Source organism: Amblyomma maculatum, chromosome 2 (genome assembly GCF_055883805.1).
Source record: "Amblyomma maculatum isolate TAMU_Amacu chromosome 2, ASM5588380v1, whole genome shotgun sequence".
Lineage (NCBI taxonomy): Eukaryota > Metazoa > Arthropoda > Arachnida > Ixodida > Ixodidae > Amblyomma > Amblyomma maculatum.
In genome coordinates this window covers 61,364,004-61,386,880 of record NC_139345.1, presented here as the reverse complement: position 1 = coordinate 61,386,880, position 22,877 = coordinate 61,364,004, and the positions used below count along the sequence as shown (strand labels likewise).

The following is a 22,877-nucleotide window of genomic DNA, read 5'->3' as shown; positions in this document are numbered from 1 at the left end:
CGCGCCTAGAGCATTCAAATACCGCGCGCATTTCCCGGACTTCCCATCGCGGCCCCTGAATACCCCTTCGCCCTCCTGAGCGGGTCGAGAGAACCTATCCCTACGCGGGGTATAAATGCGATGCGCACTGTCACCTCGCGAGTCCCATTCTGTTTCGTCCTTCATGCGTAGTCTGCTGCGTGGCGCGTCGCCTGCCTGCTGCCGGTCGCAACTCACCTGACCTCAGCCACAGATGCCATGTGAAGAATAAACACCCGCTTGTTCTTATGTCCTTCCTCGGCTTGTATGTGTCTCATGGGTAGAGGAATCATCCACAGAAAATGGCGCCCAACATCGCCCACAAGTTCCAGAAAGCATTTTAGATGGCCAAGCAGCGTTATGTTCATAAGCAGCAGAGGGATTCGTGACAATAAGTCATAAAATCTATCCTTGTGAATATCTTCTTGATATGCGCTTTCATATGCGCGTTCTCTTTCTGCCGTGCACCATACATGATGTAGAAAAATGCAATAAAGGTGGTCCATCTGCGTAGAAGATGTTTTGTAGTATTTATGACCAGAAGCCCTTGTAACAACATAATTTTCTTATTTGCTGTGCTCTCCGCTGTGATGACACTAGAATAACGAAATATTCGTCGAAAAAAATATGCAAGTACTGAAGAAAAATGCTACAGTGTACTGCAGAAAACCATGGCGTTTGACAGTGCAACAAATTCTGACATTGGTTTTAAATATATTCTGTTTTTGTAGCGATAACTTAGTATAGCTAGAAACTGAGTTACAACGGCTAGGTTTGCGCAGTTTGCTAGTTCCTCCAAAAAGCCGCTACTGCACATGCGCCGTCACCATGACAACCAGCTGCACCATTCCGAAAGTATACAGCCGCTGTGCTCACTATGAGAGGAGGATGAGGAGGAGGTTAGCGGCATTCCAGCAGTATGCGCCGCCGCTGAAAGGAGCAGAAGGGTAGTTTCCGCACTGGGCATGCTCGCGCCGCCGCGGAAAGATGACCGAGTGGAGCAGGGACGAGCCTGCCGGTACCGCATGCGCCGGGCATGAAAGTATACAGATCCCTCGTAAAACGGACTAATTTCGACCACCTGGACCTTAAACGTTCATTGATATCGCATAGTACACGGACGCCTCTCCATTTCGCCTCCATCGAAACGCAGCTGCCGGCGGTCAGCTTCGCAAACGGGAACTTTGGTTCCGCAGCCGTTTTCGCTCCACATTCCGTTTAGCAGCGTTGAACCGCTCTAAATATTTTCGACAAGAGCGTGTTAATTATAACAAAGTGCAAAACAGTGATTCGGCATGAAGATTAAACCGACGAAGTCGTTTGGTTTGATCCAAGTAGGTCCACAAATATTATGCGAACCTACAAACGAATTAAGGCGCAATTGGCGCTCGCTTTAGTGGTGGGGAGATGAATAAGATACCATTTCCACAAGTATATTTGGCACGACCCGCTCAGCCAGGCGGGAATGGGACAGCGCGCCACCGGCATTTACGAAATCCAATCTCTACGTGTTTGGCAGGCGTGCCGGGGCTGTCGTTTTTTTCTGCGGCCGGACCACCCTATAGTAGCAACGACTGAACTTACCATTCTATAGAATTATAGAAGTTTGTGGTCGCACAGAACTGGCTCTGGATCTATGCCCAGACACTTCATAGTATACCTAAAGAAATTGGCAGTTTACTGAAAAAGTCCCCTTGCTAAAGCCAATCGAGGTGGGATATACTAAACAAAAATCTTTCATGAGTGGAAAATGTTTTTTGTTCGTTTTTCGATGGCTGATGTCAGGAACGTAAGAGTCAATCAATTGTGTCGTTCTGTCAGGAACGCAGTAAATAGGCAAACATTTTTGCCAAAAAATTGATGTATGAAAGGGATTTCTGTGATGTAATTAAACATAACGAACCCAAATCGAATACTTTTACCACATCAGGTTGTCAGGGGGAATGAAAGATTCCCAGCGCATGAGGCAACATATACTGTTCGTGAAGCACTTATGATCATTGAATCTCCGCGGCATAGAGCCTCTCCTGCAGGTCAAGCAAATCTGGCAGGCGCGCGTCAAAGGTCTCCGTGGCAAAAATAACGACTTCGTCCATTAATCGGTTCATAACCGAGAGCTGAGAAAGATGTCAGAGTGATTGCATTGTTCAATCAAAAGCGTAACCGTTGATATAACAGCGTTGTAATCTCTAGCATAACTGTTACAATACATGCAGTGTTGACATTGGAGGCAAACAGGACTTGCACGGTAAGGTCCCCCCCCCCCCCCCCTTTGTTTGGTGTCAGTTTCAGCACCCCAGAATTGCGAAAAAATGCAAAGCTTATTTTTGTATCAAAATTGTGAACATCAGCGTTCATATTAATGTCATACCATTTCTGTACCCATTAAGCAACAATATACTAGTCAAGTTGGAGGCTAGTACAGAGCATTTCCTTTCCCCTAAAAAAAAAAAAAAAAGCTATTGACTTATATTTTGCTAAACTCTGCGCAAATCACAACCATGCTGATTTATATGTCATGTTAAACCATGTCATACAGTGCTTTCGCATGTCTTCAATAAGCTTAAGCAAAGTTAAACCCAAGCTGATCATTTTAACGCATTAGCATCAGATTCCCAATTTTGGAAAAATCTGTTTGCCCTGAGCCTCAGTTCTTAGGTGGCAAAGTAGAGAAAGACGCATATACCTCTGCATTTTGAGAGACTTGGGGAAGGTGGGAGGGAACTGGTGTGGGAGATTGCAGCGGGGATACGACGTGTCAAGTCTTCACGAATGACTGAGCTCGGAGCAGGAGACGGAGGGTCGAATGGTACGTTATTTACTGACAACAAGCGTAATAGTGACCACTGGCGTAGTTTCAACCCGTCGGCATAAACGGCCACTCGTCGGCGGGAACACCGATGCTAACGCATACTCTGCCGTATCAAGCGCATTTTTCAATACACTCAACGTGATGGCGTTAAAAGTCCCTTTCTGGAGAAAATTTAGTGCCGTTGTCGTCAGCGTTGTGAGATAAAAATCACCAGCCTGGCTTTGGAAGGTGGTAGTAGGCAGGTGACACATTACCACGTCCTGACAAAGGGACACTACACAGCAGAGACTTCGGGTCAAGGTCAACAAGGCAGTGGAAAGGGTCCAGCGCAACAGCAGCGGAACCAGCACGCATGCAAGTCAGAGCAGCAGCAGCGTCGTCTTCATCGCAGTGATCGCGCTTCTTCTTCGCGTGGTACAATATGAAGGGACACTGATTTTTGGTAGAGTTGTGCGACATCACGCGACCACGTCGTACTGCCAATAGGACGGGAGCTGTCAACTGAATAAGAGCGAGTTGGCGGGCTAGTTGGTTTTGCATGATGAAGGAACAGCGCAAGGGACGGGACACAGAGACACGAGAAAACACATTTGTGCTTTCTCGTGTCTCTATGTCCCGTCTCTTGCGCTGTTTCTTCACCTGTCAACTCTTGTTTCTCAGTTCAGATGGGAGGGTGAAGGGAATAAACCCTTCTAGGACCCTTATATTTTGAGTTAGACATGCTACCCGTAGGCCACGCAGTCCCGCTCGTACAACTTGGTTCAATCGAGGCTTTATATCTACTTATTGTGATCTTTAACGCGGTATGGTAGGTAGCAATATGTGGTAAAGATTATGTGCGAGGCAAAAAAAAATGCACAAAGTAAAGGATTACTGATTAAGCGTCTAGTACAGTGCATATAAGAGAAGCCGCGGACTTGAGTGGTGAACGCTGTCGCATCGTCCCTTCCAGTCGGATATTAAGTGCCACCTCCCCCCCCCCCCCCCCCCGGCCACCGTTTGTTTTTTCTTATGACGCACGCCGTGCTTCTCCATCATACATTGACCCTGTAAAATTATAGTTCCCTATTCATAATAACCTACGATATGACCGTTAAGAGTGATGTAATCCTAACAGATACAAGCTGAAAAAAAAAATGCAAGATGATGGGATTTCTGACAGAACAAAGCAAATAAGCAAGTGCAGTACGTTGAGGCGTTGGCTACCGTACCCAGCTGTCTCGATCATATCTTCATTGTTCTTTGTAGTAAGCTAGAAAATTAAATTATATAGAGGTATTTAAACCTGATTCTACTTAATAGCTGTGTTACACGAGTAACTAGAAACTTCCTCGATTGATTGGCCGATTGAATAACTTGAATGCTCAGAAAATATTATTCGTGGTTGCTCCTGTTCGCGGAGCCTTGAGCGCTGGTGGGTGCCCCTATTCTGAATTTCCTTACCTTAGAAACTACCCGAACGTTCCTGCTCAGTGGAGTTGCCGCTGTGCCAAACGACTAACAGTCCGCACTAAGCGTTTCAAGAAGCGCTCAGGGGTCCATTAAGCGCCGTTCACTTTGAACATGCGCACAAAACAGTTGAGTTGAATTGAGAGCCTCTCCTATGCTCCTATGTTTCTTTTAACCAAGTAGCATTATTTTGACACTACATTCAAAAGCAATCACTTTGTTTTCAATACGAAATGCGTATGCACTCAATTTACTTACACGGCAATTTTGTGTGCTCTGCAATCTGAGCGTCCAACTGTCTAAACATTTTATACGGACTAAAATCTTTATATTAAGAGATATAACTTGTTATAATTGCTATTAAAGCTGACCTCAACACCGGCGTTTATTTTTAGAAATATAAATTCATGGTCACTAGGATCTACAGTACTTTCTTGGCCCGCTCGAGGAAGACAAGCGAATTCCATAAGATATGAATAATGCGCTACACTTGTCGACACATTTTTCTCATGCCTGCTGGTTACTGGGTGGTTCATTTTTCTACCAAACTGCAGTTGTAAGTTCAGCTTTCTACCCTTGAACCTTCTTCATGCTCCTTTTTTTTTTTTTTTTTTTTTTCACCCCGCCGGGGTGGCGCAGTGGTTACGACGCTCGACTACTGTTCCCAAGGACGCGGGATCGAATCCCGGCCTCGGCGGCAGCTTTTCGATGGAGGCGAAAAGCAAGGCGTCCGTGTGCTGTACGGTGTCAGTATACGTTCAAGAACCCCAGGTGGTCGAAATTTCCGGAGTCCTCCACTACGGCGTCTCTCATAGCCTGAGTTGCTTTGGGACGTTAAACCCCCACAAACCAAACCAAACCTTTTTTTTTCCGCTTTGTGGTTTCAATTTCAGTTTTGAAACGTTTTCTAAAAGTTGACCTATACTAAGCACTTCGCACAAAAAGAAAACTTTACAGCAATATTTTTGTTAAGCGCTACCCTAACGCATGCCTAGCGATATTGTTACAACGTTTTTGTGAACATATAGTAAACGTTGTTTTAACGCTATAGCAAAGTAAGGCCTTCGTTAACAACGTTGTTCGCAAATTTTAACAATCCGTCAGCGCTAAGGCAACTGTTTGCGTTACTTCAGCTAATACTGCGGCTAGAATACTATTCTATTCTACCCACCGTATCCTTACACGAGGAACATCCTTCAACATTTTTTCCTAACGGACTATCGTTATGACAAGGAACGCATCTCCTGCGAGATAAAGACGACCTTAGCTGAAGGCAGTTGGCAGCAGTTCAGCCGTGTCCGTGTGACATGGTTATAATTCAGCCAGCATTCCACTGGTCATATGATGCAATAATCGTTTAGTCAATGCGTCGAATATATATGAAACCATAAAACACGGTGCAACAAAAGCAACGTCAGTTAGACAGTAGCTAAGCCTTATCCAGCACTTCAGGTACCCCACAGGAGGTTGCGCTGACATTCGGCTGTACACAAGTGCGCAGAACTATCCCATCAAGCTCGGTAAACAAAGACTATTTACCACGCAGAATTATTGCACCTTGCCGATGCCCCTATTGACCCCTGCTTGCAGCACAAGCATAGTTTCTACCACGGATAGTCTAGGATAACACTTGAAACAAAAGTTCTCCAGTCAAAAAAGCATTTAATTCAGACTATGGAATGTCAACATACGTATTCATAAGAGAGTACATCCGCCGTATTTTACAGGAGTGTTGCGAAGCCTTTCACAACCGCGTGCACTTGATCATACTATTCGTTTTATCGCAGCCCGCGGCATAATGCGAGCAAACCCGTGAGCGACTCACCTGCGACAAGAACCGTCCTGCGAAATAACAAAAATAAGCGCTATGCAGATAATCTCTTCAACATCTACACAGAAAGGCAACAACAACACATGAGCGCAATGATATGTAAAACAGTAGGACGCTTATGTACAGGGGCATGCGTCAGAATGCGAACATACAGGTTGCATTTGAGAATGAGCACGGAACGAAGGTAAACATTATCATGCAGCATGTCATCACTGCTTCACAGTCACATGACAGTCGCATGAAACACAGGGCGGTACATCCCTCGCATGCATACGAAGGTTGGCGCCACGTGTTGAACAAGTTTAGGCAAGGTATAAGAGACGTTTCAGTACTAGGGTAATGAAGCGAGCGGGAATTTGCGCCAACTCTGTTATGGACTGTATACTCGTGAAAGCATTCCAAGCGCTTTCTATGTTGTCAAATGTATAAGCTGTTTTTTGTCTGAAGCATTCCGGTTTCCAAATTGTTAATATCAAGCGGATATAAATTCAAGAAAGTAGAAAGCAATCTTTGCAGTAAAACCTAACTGTTAGATCAAAGCTTCCTCGGACTATATGAAAATGTTGCTAGCCGAATAACGTAGACGTCCTGTCATGCAGGGGTGGTTTACTTTATTTCTAGCCATACTGGAACAGCATGTGCTCGTTTTCAGAAATGGCAACGCAATTTTATGTACGCTGGCCACGTCACGTATGCGGTGCTGCGAATACAGCTCAAGTATATCATTTATGCTGTGAAGGAAAGTCTGTGCAACACCCAACTTCCTACTGAGCTATCCTGCACAAAATGGCAGCTTCTAGCCTTATACACATGCACAAACTTATTTATGCAATGAATCCCTGCCACTCATTTATTTTTGTTTGACTTTGGTAGTTTACTTTTTCGTGTCAAGAGTGAGCGCTACACAAGATTGGCCTGGCAATGCTTCACGAGGGTCTGACATCTGAGGCGCCAAAGTTTTGCAACGTGCCCGCTTTAAACAACCACGTACATATACACGTGAATACGCACACGCACACATATCACGAACACAGACAATACATACATATAATTTATAAAAGGCACGCGTGTTCGATCAGATCCAGCGTCAGCGAAATATGCTGGACTATTGAAGAACAGAGGAGCGAGCGTTGCACAGCCTCGGGCAAGAAGGAAGGTAAAAGGCATGATAATAAACGATTCGGAGCTGTTTTAAGTACAAAATGTTTCTGATGATCTCAGCAATGTGTTATATCCACAGACGGGCACAATATTTGAAAGCAGGCACATTCCTGCAGCTTTTATCGTAGTGCAGCTCTGTCTAGGATACATGACACAAGAGTACTAAGTTTGCACCACGCACGGATGTTCTTTATACCGCAGAGATAACAAATTTGACTCATCGCGACTGAAAGCGCTCCAGTGACGTAATCTGAACAACCATTATTCCGATCAATCATTCTTGGTAAATTTATCGCAAGTACAGCGGCGTTCCACGTCTAGCCATGAGATATATACAGAACTCGAAGTCTTCGATAAGTCTTTTTTTTTCACGTTTAGGGCACGGGCTATCCAAAAAGCGAGTCATCTTTCGAATGGACAAGGTCGCTAATCGCCAGCACCAGATTTGCTGAGACAATGCATAGTCGCATACTAGAACTCAGGTAACACTGCTAACCCTAATGGCCGACAAACTTTTATTGGAAGCAAACAGACTAGCTCCCCACCGCTCACCTCGCTAACACTTTGAAGACGTTCATACGTAAAGCAGAGCATACTGGATGTTCTCATACCACAGAATATTGTAAGGTTCAAAGTTATACACCGGAATCCATAATGGTCATAAACGCATTGTTTGCTGTCCCTGGGAAAATGTGGCATGTGCCCCAGACTGCGCTGCACTTCGCAAAGTATCCTATAAGAAACACGATATTGAATGCCTCTGAGGTATGTTGGCAGCAGAAAATTCATGATGAAAGTGCTCCCCACTTTGAATCTTTGACTAGATTCTATGCAGATACCACCAGGATATCTGCCCAAAGATATACTGTTATCCTGCAGATGCTGCAGATGTGGACTAGATGACTAGCAATATGCGTTACTTTCCTACGAGGGAAAGCTGTAGCGATGCAGATCTAGTCTAGAGAGAGAAAGATCCAGCCGCCAGCTACTTTTAACCAAGAGTTAATGAAAGGTAGGGTGGCTGCAAAAAGTTAGTTTGGCAGAAGAAGTGCAAGGAACATAAGAGACAGGCGTGTGACGATTAACTTTACCTCGCCCTCTTAAGCAATGCAGATCAAATTTCAAGAGGTTGGCTAATCTGTTGCCAGCAATATGTCTTTACATGCATGACAAAATCAAAGCGAATGGGGCAGTGTAATTGTTATCGTATAGTATCATTCTTGATAATGCAACAGTAACTATGGTGCGCTTCAGAAGAAAGTGCTGTTTGAGAAATAGATGCGGATTTGTGAAGATTCCTTTAAAGTCATCGCATTGCTGGTGTATATAATTCATCATATTAGCATGAACATTGGTTATAAAGTTCAGCAGAATCCATTTAATGAAGTTGTGTGTGTGTGTAGTGATTAGGGGCTGGTAAAGATGAGCATAGTAAAATTTTAAAAAGTTCGGATCTCTCAGGGGTGTATATGAAATGATTCATATTAAGTTAAATAATCATTAACATCTGTTATAAAGTAAGGTGGGTATAAAGAGAAAAAAAGTTTGCTATGAGCAGTTCGTCCCCCTTATGATCAAATAACCACGCAAGCCTATTCACTGAACAGGCACAAGCATTATAAAATGAAACACATATAGTTATCTCTCAAAATGTAATTCTATTTTACGTCAGCACTATACTTATGAAGAAACCAAGAAAGATATTCTGACGGAAGCCTACTAATAAAAATAAAAACGTTTTGGCTCATACTCTAAAAAATTTGCAGCATGGTAATCACGTACGTTTTTAAGATACACGTTCCTATTTATCGTGTGATGTCTTCCAACATCATAACCTCTGACCATATCATAAATAGCCAGCTAATAACAGGAAACGTCCTTGCCCCTTTGCTATTCATCACTCATAGTGACCCATCATCGATGCCTAGTCGAATAACATAAAAACTAAGGGTAAAGGAAGCTTACAAAGGAATACGTCGTCCTTCAATGGGATGGCGGCAAGATGACCGCGTACATGAGTGCTGCAACATTTTTGGCACTGTGAAGTGTATGACAAAGTTAGATACACACATTTTAACAACATCGCCAACATCACTCTCCAGTTTATGGTTTCCATTATTGCATACGTGATAGTTCACGCTATGCGGGGAAATGCACAGCCAAAAAGCCTTGCCGAATGATTTCCTCACACAGTCCACTCACACAAACATCTGTACACACTGATTCATATATAAAACACGGGCATAGACGTACTGGAGTCACCCGCATCTAAAAGAAAGTGCACATAGGTGACAATGCAGAGAGAACAAGTCTATTTTTCATTTGCATACCGATCGCATGGATGCATTGAAGGTGGCATGAATGGCTCATTCAAGGCTACTCTGCTCTCCAGCCAGCTTTCAACAACATGATACATGTAGATCATGTATAATGATTGGCACGGTGAAAGCAGTGCTGCAGTAATGTAGCAATAGTTCCTCGAGATATCAAGTGCGAACAACACATCGCTTCCTTCCAAAGCCACCTAGCCACACAACAAAGCCTCACGTGCTAGTCTTCACATGTGGCACAGAATGGTCAAGATTGCGTTCAGCCAACAACATGCAAGCATCAAAAAAGCACCATTGCAACTCGTTGAGACGGTATATCCCTGGCACAAAACACTTATCACTGCAGAAGAAGCACGGATTCGCCTGAATCTCGCCCGTACATTCACCTTAAGCAATTTCAGCAGTTGAAGAACGACGAGTAAAAAGAGCATAATTTGTTCATTGAGGCCGGTGACGTGAACAATGAGCGCCTTCGCTCTTTTACAGAAGCGTCGAAACGAATCAAACAACGACGCTTTTTTAACCTTTGCCGAAATACCAAGTGCCACTTAAATATTTTCTGTAACAATAACTTGCATACTCTACTGTGACATTCAAAGAAAAACTTGCAGTGACTGAAGAGACGCAGCCCCCGGCCTTAAACCACGAGGCAGCGCGTGTCTTTATTCGACACCCCGTGCTCAGTTTGGCTGCTCGATTGCAAGTACTACAGCAAGAGAAAAGCAAGTTTTTCGAGCGGATCTTATACGCATGAATCAGTGTGGAGCTTTATTATCAGGGCTCGGTAACAAACACAATTAACTTTTCGCTTACAGCTTTCTCTCAAAATCGTTTGCTAATGTTTTGCGACAGCACGCTGAGTGCACTAGTAATGCCGACGGCTAGAAGACCATTGTTCCCGCCATGTTCTTGCACTAATCCAAAATACGACTGATACGTACGGGAAGACTTGGCGAAAAGAAAAATACATATCAAATAATCCAGAACTATATCTTCATTTCTGCTGTTTTTAACTTCAGTCTGTATTTCTTCCGAGACAAAAAAAAAAGCTTATTTTTAATGATCAAACAACCTTCCCTTGCACGCCATATTTATGCGAGCTGGGCAGTCCGCTTAACAAACGCTGTTCGTGCACAAGACACCAAGAGCACATATCACAACACGATTGCGACAAGGAGAAAAACGGTAAGGATGGCAGCAGCATAGTATATGCACGCCTCGGTACGTTGCAAGGCTCGCCGGAGTGTGGTGGCAGTCGCACGGGCGGACACCGGGGTCATCTGGAAGGCAGGCCGAAGGGCCAGCGCGGCAGCTGCAGGCGCCGGCGCAGGGCTTCGTTGTCCTTGATACGAAACACGTTGAGCGAGCAGCCCTGGCGTCGGGCCGCCCACGATCAGCTGATCTTCTTTTTCTTCTTTCGCTCGGCCTCTAGAGCCGAGCTGGGTGCCGGCCGCATCTCGCGGTACATCACCTGCATCGTGACACACGAGTCCCCGCTTACGTTGGGCCTCGATGCAAACCCTGAACGTCAGGTGCAGTTATGCGAGATTAACGTGTTGTTCCAGCGGCAGACATGTTGTACCTGCACTCTTGCAGCCGAATCATATGCCAGCAGAAGTTATTATATTTGGTCGCAGAAATGAACAAATCTTTGAATGCACTAACCAATTAGGCGTCGAAATTACACCAAGGCAAATGTACAGTCGTGGGCAAAAGTGGTATACAACACGAAGCCGGTGAAGGAGATCAAGAAAACGCTTATTAACCCTATCTAGCAACAGCGACAGTGACGCATGCATGTTGATAAAATGGAACACCGCCAGGATTGTCTAGATGCCAGACAGCTACTCCTCGGTAAGAATGAAATGCAGTTTTCCTATACGGTGCTGGTATGTAGCGCGCTGCCGTCCTAGGCGGCACACTACATCGAGACTGTGTTGTATACCACTTTTGTTCATGACTATATCTTGCCCTGTGTATAATAAATGGCAATCGGCAGTATGTAGCAGTGCTTCCCAAAATCTGTGCAGCACTTCGACTTTTTAATACAAGCGGGGAAGAATGTATTCGCGAAGTAAACCGTTTAATCGACTGTCCTGTTCAATGTTGGAGCTCCGAGTTCTCAGCAATACCACTACTATTCCATTCAAGTTCTTCACCAAAGAGCCCTGCGTGCAGGACCCTATCGACAAAGGTTGCTACTGTGTCAGAGTCCCGGGTTCTTTTCACCAGCGGCTGCATTTCGATGAAGGCGAAACAGAGAGGCGACCGAGTGCTGTGCGATGTCAGTGCCACAGATGGTCTAAGTTGCAGCCTTCCACTTCCACTCCCATCATCTTCAATTTCCTTACGGCGCGGTTCAGGTGCCCACAGAGAAAGTGTACAGATACTGCACCTTTCCTTACCTGTAAACACCGCGTAAAAACCGCACTGTAAGAAAGGCAGGAAGGTGGGAGTGAACGCGGAAATAGAGAAAGGGGTGCCGCAATTGAAGGGCTACAAGGCAATTTCGGTCACCTGGGGATATTTAACGTGTACTGGCATCGCACAGCACACGGACGCCTCCACATTTCGCCTCCATCGAAACATAGCCACCGGCAATCGGATTCGAACCCGGGTACACCGGTTGAGTGGCCGGTCATCTTAACCACCGTGCCACCCCAGCGGGGCAGAAAAACAACACTGCAGTAACTCTGTTCCTAAACCGCGCCAGAACGAACAGCTTCCCTGGCCCAGGTACGCGAGCACTGTAATATCGCCGCAGCCGATCATGCTGTCGTCTTCATCAAGTTCCAACTGCAACGCATTCTCGCTACGTGCAATGGGCATCGTCGTCTTCACAAATTTTCATCTGCGCCTTTCCTTTATTTCACCAATGTAAATACGCTATACACGTACGCAATCTGTTCCAGTGCGGCCAAGGTCCGCTAGCGTAGTACAGGGCGGATCCACATGGCGACATGGAAGAACTTGCAATGCTTTCACGTTACTACACCTAAGCAGACTTAAATGCACCTCTGAATTTTTTTAGCAGAGGAAGCATCTAAAATCAGTTAATACTGCTTTCTTGTCTTGTCCACTAAAACTGCTCAACGATCATAAATCCCAGTTCTCCCAGTTCCCAGTTCTCGGTCATCACAAGGCGCGGAAACAAAAGTGCATATAACATAGCGAAAATAGCGGTTCTTGCTTACTTATTATAAAGTAGAAGGATCAATAATTTAGTCAACGAAAACGAAATTCATAAATGCATAAACATGAGCACTTGGCATTCATGTAATCAGCTTCTCTGAGCTACCGCTGAGATAACAAAGGTTCTTAATGAACCTTCATCGAGTAGTAGATAATCGTACGACCACGGCTGACACCACTGAATTCGACAGTCATTAGAATGATAAGGATTGCAATTTCTCTTTGACGCGCATATGTGTGTATATGCATGTGTGTCCCCTGTTAGACACAAATTTCACTTCGGAAATAACGGTCTGATTTCTACAGCTCACGGTATGTGTGAATCTGTACTGAAACCTGTTGATTAGCTTTGGCTTCGCTTATTGTATCAACCCCCTGCACCTGTTTGCACACAAAATACCGCCCTGGAGTATCCCTCAGACTGCACTATTTTTGGCAGCAAAACACAAAAAAGCTACTGTAAGGACTGTACAAATAATCTCAGCTACGAAGCTTACTGACAAGAACATTTCAACATGACAGCGCCAACATGCACACTACTCCTTGCGAACCGAGTACAAGCATGATTTTCATTCATTACCTTCTCTTCATTGTCAGGCACCCGGCTGAGGAAGTCCATCACTTCGTTGTTCGGAACCACGTCGGGGCTACGCAGCTTCTTCGTAAACTTGTTTACACCTGCGCAGCAAGAAGCACGTGCGCGACAACTGTTCACGAAATTTTGAAGTCGCATACAAAGAGCGATGAACCCGTACAACAAGAACTTGGCTTCAGGGAGCTTACCACCTGATCTGCGTCACAAGGCCCAATGAACATCGCTTCGCGAATCTTAGACTTTATTATCATATTCTCCACATTCTCGCTAAAGACGTAATACATCTCTTATGTGAAGCATGTCTGATTTTCGAGCGTCTGATAGTAAATTAATGTAAACAAGTGCTGTTTCGTGTGACTAGCATAGGTTCAGCATGACGCGTGTCAACGAGCATATTCGTCGCGATAAACCAAGCTCTTCAAAGTGCCGGACAACTGACTGGCTACTAGCTTTATATATATATGACTCCCTACTGGTGACGATGGATGTAGCTTCTTTGTACACTAATATTCCCTATGTAGATGGTATCCGTGCGGTGCTCGACGCATACGACGATTTATCATTTACAAAACCGGTCGACTCCTCCACTCTGGCAGTCCTGCTCAAGCTCATTCTACAGTTTAATAATTTCGAATTCAATGGGGATCATTTTGTACAGGTGAGCGGTACCTCGATGGGAACCAAGATAGGCCCAAATTACGCCAACATTTTCATGGGACTACTTGAGGACAAATTCATTGGTAGATGTAGCTTAAAACCCTTTTATTACAAGCGCTACATAGATGATATTTTTTTCATCTGGGACCACGGCGAAGCAGAACTTATGTCCTTTATAGCAGGATTCAACAGCATGCACCCATCCATTTCTTTTACAGAATCATATTCGGCATCGTCGATAAATTTTTTGGACGTAACAGTGTCCTTGTCTGACACTAAACTTGTGACTAAACTTTATAGGAAACCGACTGACAGGCATCAATACCTCCATTTCCAGAGCAGCCATGCAAGGCACTGTAAGACAAGTATACCATACAGCCAAGCACTTCGTTTTAAAAAAATTTGTTCAAAAGATTCCGACTTCGTTGACAACTGCGGGAAACTGCGTGATGCCCTAACGAGACAAAGGTATCCAACGCAAATTATTGACGACGCAATAAAACGCGCCGATGTAATGGACCGCAAAGATCTTCTTAGCTCACATGAACGTACTCGACAATCACCGAACCCCACTTTAGTGCTAACCCATTGCGCGTCAGCACCAAATGTTAACAGCATTCTCCGAAAACATCACAATATCCTTATGCAGAGCAGTCGCCTGACCCAAATCTTCCCACAACCACCTCGTGTCGCATACCGAAGGTCGCGAAATTTGCACGACTTGCTAACTTCATCTAAAATTACTAACCCTCTTTCAACTGGCTGCCACCCTTGCCAAAAGCCACGTTGTAAGGTGTGCGATCACATGACCACCACTACAGTAGTGAAAAGCACAGCATCAGACTTTTACTGTAAAATAAAAGGTGATTTCACTTGCGACAGTAGCAATGTCATCTATCTGCTCCAGTGTTCTGTGTGCGGACTCCAATACATTGGACAGACGGAACTGCCGTTCCGGTTACGATTCAACAACCACAGATCACATGCTAAAAGCTTGCCCAACCTTCCGCTTTCCAAACATGTCGCGATTCCGGGCCATTCTTTTGACAACATTACAGCCACAATACTGGAATCTGGATTTATATCTCATCATGAAAGAGAGGTCCGAGAATCATTTTTAATCTACAAATTCAATGCAGTTACTTCTGGTCTCAATGAAAACCTAGGAAAAATATTTTTTTTTCCCAAGACGCGTGATTAGTATTGAAGTGAAGGTGCATGACATGCTATGTTTACGTTTTTACATGTATTTGCTTTTATTACAAAAGAGTGCTCCAGTAAACTTGAATTGAACTTTCTACATGTCAGCATATAAAATATCTTTCTCTGTATGTTTCACTAGCGACTGCTCCTCGTGTGTTGGATTTTGCATTTATTTATTTTGTGTGCAAAAGATGATTACATATCTTGCGTATGATTCCTGGTAATATCTTAAAACATGCAATACGCATTAATCATTACCTTGTGCGCATGTGAGCGGGCATTGTGTGTCGAATTGTTATGTATCTGCATGCCACGCCGAAAATGTACTGCATGAGCGCCACACGCGCCATTATGAAATGATATAACCTCTTTGACAATGTATTATTTGTTGTTTTACGCGCATTTTATTCTATTGTCTTTACAGTGTCACTACTTGTCACATGTCCTTCGATAGCGCATGTATTTAAGCGGAAAGCATAGGCTGCTCTGCGCATTCCTTGACGAAGGCCGGGCCCCGGCCGAAACGTCGGAAATAAACCTTTGTTTTCGTTTGTGCGCCCCTACCTCATCTTATACATATTTCTGGATCCTGGAAGACTTTTATCAAACAATATATATCTATATATATATATATATATATATATATATATATATATATATATATATATATGAGCAGATCAATTAAGGGGAATGAGGGTGCTCGTTATAATACATGAAGGAAAGAAGCCAACAGTCGGCGAGGCCAAGGAAAGCGTTGGGGATGGTACTTTTATGTCTTTTTTTTTTAATGTTCACTTAGATAATCACAGAAATTAGTAATGTAATCTGTTAGGGGAAAGATAATTAAAGACAAAGTAGAAGAAAAAACAACGTGCCGATGGTGGGAACCGAACCCACGACCTCCGAATATCGCGTCCGGTGCTCTTCCAACTGAGCTACATTGGCCGCTGTCGCCCCTGCTACTTGCTTGGGTATTTATATTGTCTGTATACAAACCTTGAGAGTGTTCACCAGCGCCACCCTCAGCGCTTTTTCTTCTACTTTGTCTTTAATTATCTTTCCCCTAAACAGATTACATTACTAATTTCTTTGATTATCTAAGCGAACATTAAAAAAAAAGACATAAAAGTACCATCCCCAACGCTTTCCTTGGCCTCGCCAACTGTTATATATATATATATATATATATATATATATATATATATATATATATATATATATATATATATATATATATATAGCCAGCTGTAGCACAAACGGGATGCGCCAGCTTCGTTGGCGAAGTAATCGTCGAAGTACTCGTGGATCGCGTCCACTGCTCTTATCGGAAAGCGCGACAAGTGGAAACTGCTGAAAACTCACCCCAAGCCATAAGGACGTATCTGATGGGCACGTAGTACAGGATGCAGGTGACCAGCAGCAACACGATGATGGCCAACCATGAAAGTTGAGGAACGCTGAAGTTGAACGTGCTGGTAGAAAAACGAAAGCATGAACGCTAGGTGACAACCTACCACAAAACATTTCTCACCCTTCTTCGTGTGTGTGGTTGTGTGTGTGCATGTGTGTGTCTTTTGCCGCCTTCTGTCTACAATAAATACAGGCCGCGAACTATACTAACTGCGCTACACTCGCAGTAGTAGGCGCACTACTGATTTTTCAGGCGCCCCTGTATGCCTGTCGCGAACTTCTCATTAGTTATTCTACCACATGCGCGAATATGCCCTGCCGGCTGGAGTTCATTAAGAAAACCCTAGGGCATGGGCGACGTCCTTTAAGGCGTTAAAAATTCACCGCTAGCTTTCTCGCAACGCATTCATATGTGGCGTGCACAATAAACGAACCCTACACTAGAGATCCTGCCTTATGGTTTTCCTTTCGCTGATGGCAACAGTAATGCCGAATCAACTATGGGCAGCGAGAAGCTATGGGGCAGGTGGCTACAGAGCCTTGCATTTCCGCCACAGGAACCCACAAAAGCTGCAGACGGCACGCTACCATGCTTTTCTGCTAAGTCACCAAACGAGAGACAGTGTACAAGTAAACCTGAAAAAAATCTAAACTATCGACGTTGGCGTGAGTCAGTAGGAGGAAATAGCTCACCACGCCTTTTGAAATTGGAAATATTGCCTTTTTGAAAAGTCAGTTAACTCATAACAGTCATGTGCCGCCCTAGACGATAGCCCTTATCAGTGGGGTATACCAGGTGCCGGACAATGATCTGCGTTCCGTACTCAACCACTGCCGCACCCTAGTTAGTGATGAGAAGTGAAGGGCGTTCTGCTCCTGTTTCTCGTGTCGAAGTGGGCCAATATCGGCAGTCGCCGAAGTTAAAAGCGTTTCAATTAAAAGTCTTCTCCGTCAATTTTTTCTTTCCATCACGTCAAGCGTTTCCAGAAGGATAGAACAATGACACAGAAGTTAAAGTAGTGTCTGCTATAGTGCTATGTTCGCAACCCCTTCATAACCACCATCGTGCAGCTTGTTTGGAAGAAGTGGCATGCGAAGAATATGTCCATGGAGCATATGCATATATGGAGCATAGGCTACTGAAACAGGTCCTGCTTAAAGGGAAAACCGAATGAGCATTTTTCTACTGTGTTCCAAATATCGCGATTGAAAGATGTTTGAAAATACATGAAAGTATTTGCCTTCTAAACGAAAATACATGAAAAAAAAACGGCGTCATAGCATTCGTGCTTCCCATCACAATAAATCAGTTCATCTACAGACTACTTCTGCTCAGTAGGCACCAACCACTGACAAATAACACCCTGCATCAATCGGCGTCTACCTACACTCGTGCACGAATCCCAAGCCTCGCTATGACAGCAATCTTTTACCCTGACGTTATCTGTCTCCGGCACCTTGCATACTTCAAAAAAAAAAAAAAACACTCTCTTGTCTCATAAGCCGCCTCAGTGTGTCTAAATTTAAACTTCAAAAACTACCCGAGTAATACTAAAAACGACTGTGGAAACCCAATCTGTCCGTGTGCATCTTCTGTTCTCTTAACTATCGAAATCAACTGCCCTATAGACAGGACCACAAGATGAACTATCAAGCTTCGCGCATATGATATGAGCTCTGTCACTGCTGGCATCCTCCTTGGTGCCAAAACCTAATTCTAATTTGTTTTCTTCCTCACGTATGTAGTCCAGACAAAGCGCACTTCCCTGCATATCCTAAACGGCAAGCAAATCAGGGCGAAAACTGTTATTTTATGAATTAAAGCTGCGAGTAGCGCGGTGTGGAGAGAACGATTATTAAGGCCGTACAAATAAAGACGCATTCATTATACCTGCGCGTACGTGTGCGTGAATAGTACACCTCTTACAGTTAAATGTACTATTGTCTTCACCACAAGAGCATACAATCCCTCAAAAAAAATCTGTCACGATAGGCGCCATCGTGACTTTTACAATTAGCCAGCTTACATCCTCCACAGCTAGATAAGCTTTAAACAAGCCATACGCCCTTCGTATTCCGGGAAAATTTGAATCTCATTTCCTCATCTCACATTCTACACTGCCTGGCTGCACTGTTTTTCTGCGAAATACTCTACCTGAACGTCGTTTTTTTATACTAAAGTAAACGGCGGTTTGGGTATGACCACTCTTCTTCAAGGAGCAGGTCAAGAAAGGTTGACAATCGTCTAAAGTAGGCTGAATGCTCACTTGTTTATTCTCTCTCCAAGCGAGGCAACTTCTCCAAGAACGTTCTGAACCATGGCCGTGGCTTCCTGGACGGCCTGTAGCCGCTCCTTGAGGCTCTTCTTCTCTTCCTGGTGTCAGCGCCGGAGAGAATTAAAAGAAGCATTTAGCAATCAGAAATGCGGAAAAGAAAATAAGGGGGCACGTTAGGCAGTTGATTAAAAAAAAAGGAAAATAAGAATTGTTTTTTTTTTTTTATTCGAAAATCTGGGACGTTAGCAACAGGCAGGCAACACAGTTTCTGGATTCATAAACTCAGTGCGAAAAATATTCTCCCCTTAGACATCTGGTGTCAGAAGAGTGGGAATGCGACATTTATATACATTAACCCGCACAAAATCGTATTCGCCAAATTCAAAGAAATGTGAGCTCAACTGTTTTGGAGTCCTTGTCTTCGTCTTCATCGTCTTCCTCTTCGTCGTAGAACTGTGCAAGATGTCAGCGGGAGAAGCGGAACAACACGAATTAGAACAATCCGGGCCCCAAACAGGGCTCAAAAAAACTTGTTCACGGAGAATTGAAGCGAAATTAAGCAGCAAAAAAAAAAGAAAGAAATCCATTTCAAGATCAACGCCCACGTTTCAAGAGGCGAGTTATGTCGAGCAGATTTCTTTAGCGCTCGCAAGAATGCCTAACATAGCTGGAGGTTCTGCACACGACGCCAGGAGATGCAAACTGCGAGCGTATAAGCCCTGCAGGGCGATAACAGGCGAGGGTGAAATATGGGATTCGCTACGCTTCATTTTGTGAAACTGCACCGGCATATTGTGGAAACTACAGCTATCGCCAGTCGAACGCGGCCTTAATCAGAAAACCGAGCGCGCATAAAATTCCTATTCATTAAACGAGGTGCGAGAGCGCTAGCCGAATTAATTCGCAGACCACGGGACTTTGTTTATGCTATAGCGAGCATAGCCCATGATGAGTTTCATTGGAACATGGTGTTATTTGTGCTTACGTCTTCCTCTTCTTTTCCAGCTCCTTGGATCCCCGCCACTGTGAGCACGAGCAGATTCTTGAAGAACACCAACAGCAGCACCAGTGGAATCATGTACAGCTCTGCCGTGTAGGTGATCACCATAAACGACTGCGCGGAAGCAGATGGCGGTGATCAGTACTTGATGACGAAGCCAGCGACATCTTTTAGCGTTCTTTACTATTAGGGTAGAACCAACGCCTTTCCTCCCTACTTTACTCCACACGCTGGCAATATTGTCCAACAAAGTCTTTGCAATATGATGTTTCATTCTGTGAACTAAGCATAGCCTAGAGATAAACAATATGTGGTCAACAGCAGCTATACGATTACTAAGGAAATCTGCACTGATTTCTCAGAAATTTCTCAGGTGAAAGACAATTCGACTTGGTCTGCTGGTCGACCTCACGGCCACTGCCTGGTCGAGGTCTCGCAGTAGTTATGTGCAGCAGGTAGCCCTCCACTGTTGGACTCAGCTACTAACTACAAGTTCGAGGCAGTTACTCTACCAACTGAGCTAACCAGAGTGGCTAGCAGATGGCAAGGAGAGACCCAGCGGATTAATGATTCACTGTGTGCTCATTAAAAAGGGGGTGAAATTTTTCTTCTGTCAAGCATGGCACGTTGCAGTTGGGAGAAAATTGGCGTTTGCGTCTTTCGCTCCTTCAGTTTCGTCACAGGTGGTTGATTTCTCATCACGTGAGATCAAACATAAAGTTGCAGGACACTATATATATATATATATATATATATATATATATATATATATATATATATATATATATATATATATATATATATATATATATATATATATATATATATACTGTCGCCGCTCTGTCGTTTTGTTTTTTCGACTGAGTTCTACATGCTCCGACGATGAAATACTCCCGTACTCCCGTGCAATTTACTTCACATTTGGTGATTCTAGTTACTTCCACGGCCTGTAATCCTGTAAAGTTGAATTAATTTTAAGTAGATCTCTGTGCTGGCTCTTTCTTTTGAATTCCTGTGGAACAATACCGCAACTTAGCTGGAAGGTACGCCCAATGACTAAGCGTTGCATTGTTATGTTATGTAATATGGCACAAAAGCGCATAAGGCGATCTTGTGCAAAACATAAGGTTAGAAATTATGAGTAAGACTTAAGCTTCGCCTTCAAAGGTGCCACGCGACAGCGTAGTCTATCACCCAACATATATAGCCCCGCACTTTATCCAAGCCGCATGAACGTGTCTGCGTGACCTAGAGGTAGCGTGTCTGAATCAGAATGCAAGGGTCCTGGCAGAATGATTCTGATATAACCCTCCCATATGAGAGGAAAGACTCGAGTTGGCAGCTCCTGCCAAGCGTAACGTCAGGCAACCCTGCGCCCAATGAATGCGCGGTCTTGTCAGCTGTCAGATACGACCTGCCAGCGCCATGTTCGTGATTTTTCGCTCACAACACCGATGCCGAGTTTTCTGGTAAACGGGGCCTAACTATGATGCTAAAACCATGCTTGTTGCGTTAAAGTATATAATTACCAAAAAAAAAAGTATTCCATTTATTCCGTTTAATAACTTAAAATACGTGACAACCCAATAAGTGGATTTTCACTAATAGCAACGTCGGGTGGGATAAGCATGCAGTCATTGTAAAAATTAAAAGTAAAATGTTCTTCTTTGCGTTGTTTTGCTCATCCTTAGCATTTCAAATCAATAAAAAATGAAAATATATAGCTTCTTTTTGAGGGAATTTATATGAGATAAGAATGCGACTTTCTTTGTCGAAAGTTATGTCTAGCAATTTGTTTTAATTTTTGTTGTTGAAACAGTTTAACTGAAGTCTAGCGTGGGCGCCATCTGTAAACCTCGCCTGAGCGAGACCAGAACAACCGCCATTTCTGTCTGCATATGTTACTTCAATAATCGTAAACCACTTGCCTCTCGCACATTTATTACGCAGAAGAATGTGCGCACTATCTGGAAATTGTTAACTGAAACATTATCGACGTGGAGATTATTTAGGATGTGGAATTAATATTTAAAGAAAGAGAGTGCGCTGCATAAAATACACGACGATGTACTCCATTTTAGTGCACGAATGTCTACGACACGGTTGAATACAGGAACGCATGAAATTATTGGCTGGACAGGAAGTCGTTCAGGTAGGTCAACCTCCTGTTACATATGCCTTTATATGCCAGGCCGCGTAAAATCCCCTATCGTGGCCTTTCTTCATATCAAACAAAACAGAAGGACACTTCATTCTACGCATTTAAAGCCTTTTCGGACAGTATATTCGAAGCAAGTTCTACGGTCGGTTTTTCAGAACACTTTTTCAAAATGAAGTTAATAGATATCGAGCATTTCACACGGTTAGGTTGCTGGATTTAGAATGCGAAATGTTAATCTGATATTAAGAACCGCTTCAAAGGATTTGGCGAGACAGCTGGCCGGGGCTACAATGCGTGATTGGCTGCTCTTCAGGGTTCAGGAAATAGCACAATAACGGTTCTGCAGGGCGCTGACCACTGCGATCTCCACCCTCAGATTTCGCCGATGCTTGAATGCATATGTACACCTTGTAAGCATGCCCCTGGCGGGCGTAGTTCGCAGGTGACATGGCCAGCACAGATTGCTCAGCGGTTTGTACGACGTCACGAGACTACATGACACGGTCGAATCATCAAGAGCAGCCAACTTAGGCAGTGCTTTTAAGAGGAGAATCGAACTCGGTGGCCCTTGCATACTGGTTCAAACTCTCTACTGCTACGCCATGCATAAAAGTTAGAATAATTTGGTAAAATGAGCTTTCTATCTATGCTGGGTGCTCTTTCATATAACTTGGTAGATTACTACTGCATGTTATGTGCGACACGAATCCCGAATTGCAGTGAACCTAAGTATTCTCATTGTGCCGAACCACGCTAATTCGGCCAACATTGTTTCTAAGCCT

At 44.0% G+C, this 22,877-nt stretch overlaps 2 protein-coding genes across 2 annotated transcripts in view; one reads left to right on the top strand and one right to left on the bottom strand.

Moving 5' to 3' along the window:
• Nucleotides 1–5,921: 5,921 nt before the first annotated feature.
• Nucleotides 5,922–22,877, bottom strand: part of LOC146198785 (multiple C2 and transmembrane domain-containing protein 1-like) — a 213,380-nt gene continuing 196,424 nt past the window's right edge. Inside the window, 6 exon segments of the mRNA XM_084594277.1 lie at nucleotides 5,922–11,072; nucleotides 13,374–13,471; nucleotides 16,611–16,720; nucleotides 18,926–19,032; nucleotides 19,337–19,387; nucleotides 19,920–20,048. Coding sequence (XP_084450403.1) covers nucleotides 10,995–11,072; nucleotides 13,374–13,471; nucleotides 16,611–16,720; nucleotides 18,926–19,032; nucleotides 19,337–19,387; nucleotides 19,920–20,048 — 573 coding nt within the window. The 3' untranslated portion in view covers nucleotides 5,922–10,994.
• Nucleotides 14,062–15,246, top strand: LOC146198786 (uncharacterized). The gene has a single exon (XM_084595875.1). The coding sequence runs from the start codon at nucleotides 14,062–14,064 to the stop codon at nucleotides 15,244–15,246; it is 1,185 nt and encodes a 394-aa protein (XP_084452001.1).